This window comes from Anoplopoma fimbria, chromosome 19 (assembly GCF_027596085.1).
Source record: "Anoplopoma fimbria isolate UVic2021 breed Golden Eagle Sablefish chromosome 19, Afim_UVic_2022, whole genome shotgun sequence".
Taxonomy (NCBI): Eukaryota; Metazoa; Chordata; class Actinopteri; order Perciformes; family Anoplopomatidae; genus Anoplopoma; species Anoplopoma fimbria.
In genome coordinates, this window is record NC_072467.1 from 22,002,377 (window position 1) to 22,008,238 (window position 5,862).

At 37.9% G+C, this 5,862-nt stretch overlaps 1 protein-coding gene across 1 annotated transcript in view; it reads left to right on the plus strand.

The window, feature by feature from the left end:
• Positions 1 to 5,593: 5,593 nt before the first annotated feature.
• The window catches only part of cdkn1cb (cyclin-dependent kinase inhibitor 1Cb), a 1,602-nt gene continuing 1,333 nt past the window's right edge, over positions 5,594 to 5,862 (plus strand). Inside the window, exon 1 of the mRNA XM_054620715.1 lies at positions 5,594 to 5,862. This exon is cut by the window's right edge and continues 464 nt beyond it. Coding sequence (XP_054476690.1) covers positions 5,801 to 5,862 — 62 coding nt within the window. The 5' untranslated portion in view covers positions 5,594 to 5,800.

A 5,862-nucleotide genomic window follows, 5' to 3' on the forward strand; every position in this document is an offset into this window, starting at 1 on the left:
ACTCCACCACCAAATTTAGCTTGCCAAAGAAACATTCAGAAAAAATCCCTCAGCTGACAGCACATGGAAAAAAACACCCTTATCTCACTCTTGTGTAACCAGAGAGGCCTGAGGTCAAAGGAAAAAAAGATCATCTTTAGTTAAGCATTTTAATTTTGAAAGACTTTATTCTTTTACTCAACTGTATCTCCTAATGGTTGGACATTTTTACTCAACTAATCTTCAGCCTGTTGGTAATTGCTTTGCAAAATCAGGTTTTAAATTTAATTAAATCATGGCCTATGATTGATTGTTAATCAAACAGCGTGGTAGTAGTTACATCACAGTGATTTCCAGGAATCAAGTGCTTTTTCAGCCACTCTGCCAAAATAGCCTCTTGGTTTTTTTTTACATTTTCTGATTTGGGTTACATTACATTACATTATTACATTACAGTCATTTAGCAGACGCTTTTATCCAAAGCGACTTACAATAAGTGTATTCAACATAGGTATTCAAGAGAACTACTAGTCACCAGAAGTCATAAGTGCATCTCCTTTCTTAAACAAGCATCTAAGAGCATAAACCAGAGCAAAAGTACAGTGCAGAAACAAACTAATACGAATACAACAAGTGCAACAAACTAATACGAATACAATAAGTGAAACAAACTAATACGAATACAATAAGTGCAACAAACTAATACAAATACAATAAGTGTAACAAACTAATACGAATACAATAAGTGCAACAAACTAATAGGGTTCTTCTCTGCACATTTGCTGACCCCTTGAGTTTACTTTGTGAAAAAGTAAAGGAAGGGAAAGAAAAGTGTGTGTGTGTGTGTGTGTGTGTGTGTGTGTGTGTGTGTGTGTGTGTGTGTGTGTGTGTGTGTGTGTGTGTGTGTGTGTGTGTGTGTGTGTGTGTGTGTGTGTGTGTGTGAAATGGTCAGTATTATAGCACACACAGCCAAAGGCAACATTCTGTGCAGTGTGGATGAGGCACACTGAGGTCTGAGAACCATAACGGCCACTGAAGGCCATAAACTGCCAGGACAGAGGTTTTGTTATTGTAACGGTAAATGAATGGCAGGAGAAGCCCAAGGCTTTAAGTATTTGACTCAACTCAGTTTATAATGTTTGACTGGATGGCATATAAAACACTTAGCACTCAAATAAAATAAAAAAACCTGAGTGATGCTGCTCCTTTGAAGACATTTATTGTTTCTAAACAAAGAACAGCACAAGGTGTTTAAAACGCATAATTACAAAGAAATGTTAAAACTGCAAAGCTTACCAATCTGCCCTTTTTTTACACACACTATAAAATGCAGCTAAAAATAATAGAGAGTCAGAGTTCAAATCTAGTTCAAGAGAGAGCAAGACAATAAAGTATATTTATAAAGGCTTATCTTGAAAGGAACAGCACAAGTCAGGTGCAAACAGTGCATAGCTGCCTTTTCATCATTTATTTCAAATGAGTTATTCGCTTAAGCAGAACCAAAAAACATTCCAAGAGCTATTTTTAACCAAGAAACTATGTAAAATGAGTTTAAAGAACTGGTCACAGGTTACTGCATGTCAGAGCATGTTTTCAACCTACTGGATGATTGATGTATAATTGGTGGAAAATGGACAAGCTAGTGTATAAAGGTGTTACGGGTTGACTTGAGAATATAATTGCCTTTATCCAACAAAATAAATTAATAATTCTTGGTGTTTTTTCTGATTTTTTAGCGGTATAACAATAGGTTTTTTTTTCTGAAGATGCTTTTACTAACTATAAAAAAGAGGGCGATATCAGCTGAAATATATCAGAACATCTTTAAGGATTAAAAATGAAACCATGGGAGTCCAAAAAGCCGGGATGTGTCAGAATAATACCTCCAGACTAGAGCACAGTTTAATAAAAACAAAGAGGATACACAGAAATGTAGCTGCAGGTCTTTATTCAAACTCACATAACACTCTTGTTGCTGGTACTAAACACATTATTAAATGACAAATGCACTGAATCAACTGCTTTGATAAGACATTGCTTTTTCACCACAGACATGCGTTGGTTATCCGAAGATATTAGAAATGTGTGCATACCAAATATTGTGTGTATTATGTAAATAAATGAGCTTAGAATTTAAATTCATCTGTTTTCTTTTTGTTTTCTGCTCAAGTGAAGTTTCATCAAACAGGAAAATGCCATGAAACAATTAAGTATTTGTATAGCTCGTTGAAAACATATGTTACTGAAAGTTGTAATGAGGTCACAGAAACACATGCATAATTTGGCAGCGTGGATAATTTGGTAGGAAACAGCAGCTAACTCATGCAGGAAATCCCTCCAGCCGGGTACGTCAAACGACGGGCAACCCCACGCTTAAATGCAGCGTGCAGAGAAAACAAACTGTTTTATAGGTGGAGCATGTGGTTTAGGGGTCAAATTACCATTTATCATCCTTCTGAAAGCAGCATGTGGTGATGCCTGCAGCCCCTCTTTGACATCAAAAGAATCAGTTGGTTCAGGTGGGCGTGGGTTTATGGCCTTGAAATGGCCTTAAAAAATGGAAGACATGTAGGCCTAGACTATATATACTTCAATCACAGATATAATGTTATTTTTTAAGCATCATATAAAGTATAGAAAATAATTTTGTGTTAACTCCTTTTATGTGAAAAGGGTAAATAAAACAATACATTTGCTAAAAAATAAGGACAGTTAAAAGGAACTACTGTTCAGCTTCAAGGCTTCAAGTCTTTTGATGACAGCTGCAGCACATTCAAACCTCTCAGACATCCACTTCAATTAAAAGCAAGCCAAACTTGTTTTTGGTCTCCGTCTGCTATCGACATATGAGTCTGGAGAGCCTGGATCTTTTTAACTTTGCATTTAGCCCTCTGGGGTATTTCCATTTCTGTCAAAGAGCAAGCTAAGCCAGTTGAGGTATGTGTGTGTATGTGTGTGTATGTGTGTGTGTGTGTGTGTGTGTGTGTGTGTGTGTGTGTGTGTGTGTGTGTGTGTGTGTGTGTGTGTATGTGTGTGTATGTGTGTGTGTGTGTGCGTTTGGAGATAAAAGAATCATACTGCTGCATTTGTCAGAGAGAATCAGGCTGGAGGTCATCACACCAGTTGACTGATCGTTCTTGCGGCCGTGATGAAAGATGTGAGAATATCCTCCCTTTGAAAGATAACTAATACAGAAGTTCTCCCTCTATTATAATGGCCTTTAAAACATCAGCTCTGTTTGAAAGTGTGCCTGAGGAACAGAGGTCCTACTCCAACTTGTCAAAGTAAATCTGTGACCAGTTTGAAACTGAGTAATGAGATGTGCCAAGTCAGATCATTTTCTGTTCAGGGATAGTTTGATGTCAAAACAAAAGCATACTTGTGATGAACTGAGGTTCTGTAAATGACCATGGCCTGTAATACACTAGATGTTGAATACAAGGAATATTAATAACTTAAAAGCGGGTACTTTAATTAATAATTTGAAAGATAATTTTCTCTCTCTGCATACTTATATTGCTTTCAAATATGCTAATTAAAAAAGACCACATTGTAGTGCTTACTTTTCACCACTAGAGGGAGCCCACAAACAACATATAGAGATTACTGCCTGCTTTGATTAAAGAGAGGGAATGCTTTTGTCTCATGTTTATGATCATAGCCAAAATGATGGATGATCACTAGGTAGGTGAGGCATTAATCACAGCTGAACTTATCATCTTTTAATCATTTTCATGATTAAAAGAACAGCAACAATCAAATGTTTTACATTTATTTGAAAGATGTGAAAAAAAGAAAAGATGAGCTGCATAAGGACCAATCTTCCCCCAAAAGTCATGGTTCATAGTAATTTGTCACAATAAACAAAAAAAATCCTTATGATGTCCTCACCCACTGCTTTTATTCATAGATTATGTTTCCAATTGAATCAAGCAAACTTTATTCATGATCACTTACAAGTTGTGTATTTGTGTGCTGCTTACAACTCAATGGTAGACTCATTTGCAGCATCACTCTAGTCTAGCTGAATCACATGTTCTGAACATCACGTGGTGAAAGGACATCACTCACAGAGAGCACCCGACCTTTAATGGAAGAGTTGAATCATTTAGTGAGGCTGCTGCACACAATGCCATCATGACGCCTCTCCCCAGGTGGTCTCACACTTTAAAATCATGTGACTTAAGCAACTCTCACATGTCACATATGACACCATAGTGGCACAAGAAGGTGTAAAAGATTCATTACAAGCTCACTCATTCTCCTGCTGCTGCATTTGCATTATATTCGTATTAGTCTGTTGAAATTATTGTTTTCGTAGTAATTTGCCTCTGCATTATACTTTTGCTCTGGTTTATGCTTTAAGATGCTTGTTTAAGAAAGGAGATGCACTTATGACTTCTGGTGACTAGTAGTTCTCTTGAATACCTATGTTGAATACACTTCCTGTAAGTCTGCTAAATGACTGTAATGTAATGTAATGTAATTTGCACTTTTTTAAAAATCAAGCTCACGTTGCAGTGGCGTGTTTTTGCCACTAGGTGTCGCTGTGCACACATTGTCCACTGCTAAGGCGTTGTCTGACTGTCCAGACTGGATCCGAGGGTCTGCAGACACTCGAAGTTATCAATTGTATTGTTATGATATTAAGGAAATGCATGGGAGGCTAATTTCACACCATCATTAAATAAATCCATATTGTTGCATCACTAATAATGAATAATAATCTATGCCAACAACCAATATTTATCTCTACGCTCACAAACGCACGTACACATCAGTGGTGACAGAGGGGTTTCTATCATGGCTGCACTTTTGAGCATAACTCTTGCATTTACCATTTAAGTGAATTACAATAATCTCTATAAAACATAAAGGTGTGTGATCATTTAGAAGGAAAAAAAAAAAGACAAAAAGTCATTTAATCTGAATAAACAATTCTGCTAAATAAGTCTTATATATGGATGCTGTATGACCAGAGGAGCTCGTTGTTATTGTGGTGAGAGAGAAGAGAGGGGAGTGTGTGTTGGTATATATATATGTACATGGAGACACGTTAAGGGGTCAATATTGGACAGAGAATGTAACTTTACAGTTTTTTTTCTATTTTATTTCTATTTCCATGAAGTAAAAAAAAAAAACACAATGATTGCAATTTGCAGAGTGGTTAAACAGCCTTTTAGTGTTTTTTTATGTAACATGAGACAATCGATCTCCCATTAGTCCATTATCACACACCACTGCAGCACCAGTGCGGAAGAAGGTAGAAATAATCCGATAATCGATGCACAACCAGCAGCTGCTTGCTTGTGTTAGACCCCAAAAAAAGGTGATCCACAAAAAAAAATAATAATGAAAAACATGCATCTCCATCAGTCTGACGCTGACATCGAGTCCGCTCAGAGTTGACTCTCTGAAGGGGGATAGAAAAAAACAAAAAAACCCAAATATACCCAAAATCGCTGCGCTCCGCTCGGCGCACAGCCAAGTGGGCACCGAGGGACGACGGGAAATCTGGGTGGGGGTTGTGTGGGGTGCGTTTTGGAGAGGGGTTGGGCTTAGGACAACCAATGAGAAGCTCTCACTATGCTGCTACGCTGAGAGGACTCGTCCGTGGGTTATATACTCCACGTCTCACCGAGAAAGGTACATTTAAACCCAGTTCTGAGGCGCAGAGAGAGAGAGAGACGCACCTTTAAAGCGCAACAACAACAACAGCTGATCACCTCTCATCTGTGGGTCGATCATCATAGGAGGCATCTGACATTTTTTTTTTTTTTTTTATTTGTGTTGTGGCTTATTTGTTGGCAAGATCTTGGAGATGTCCAACGTCCAGCTATCGATCTGCGCGCTGGAGAGGCTGGTGGCCAGGAGGACCTTCCC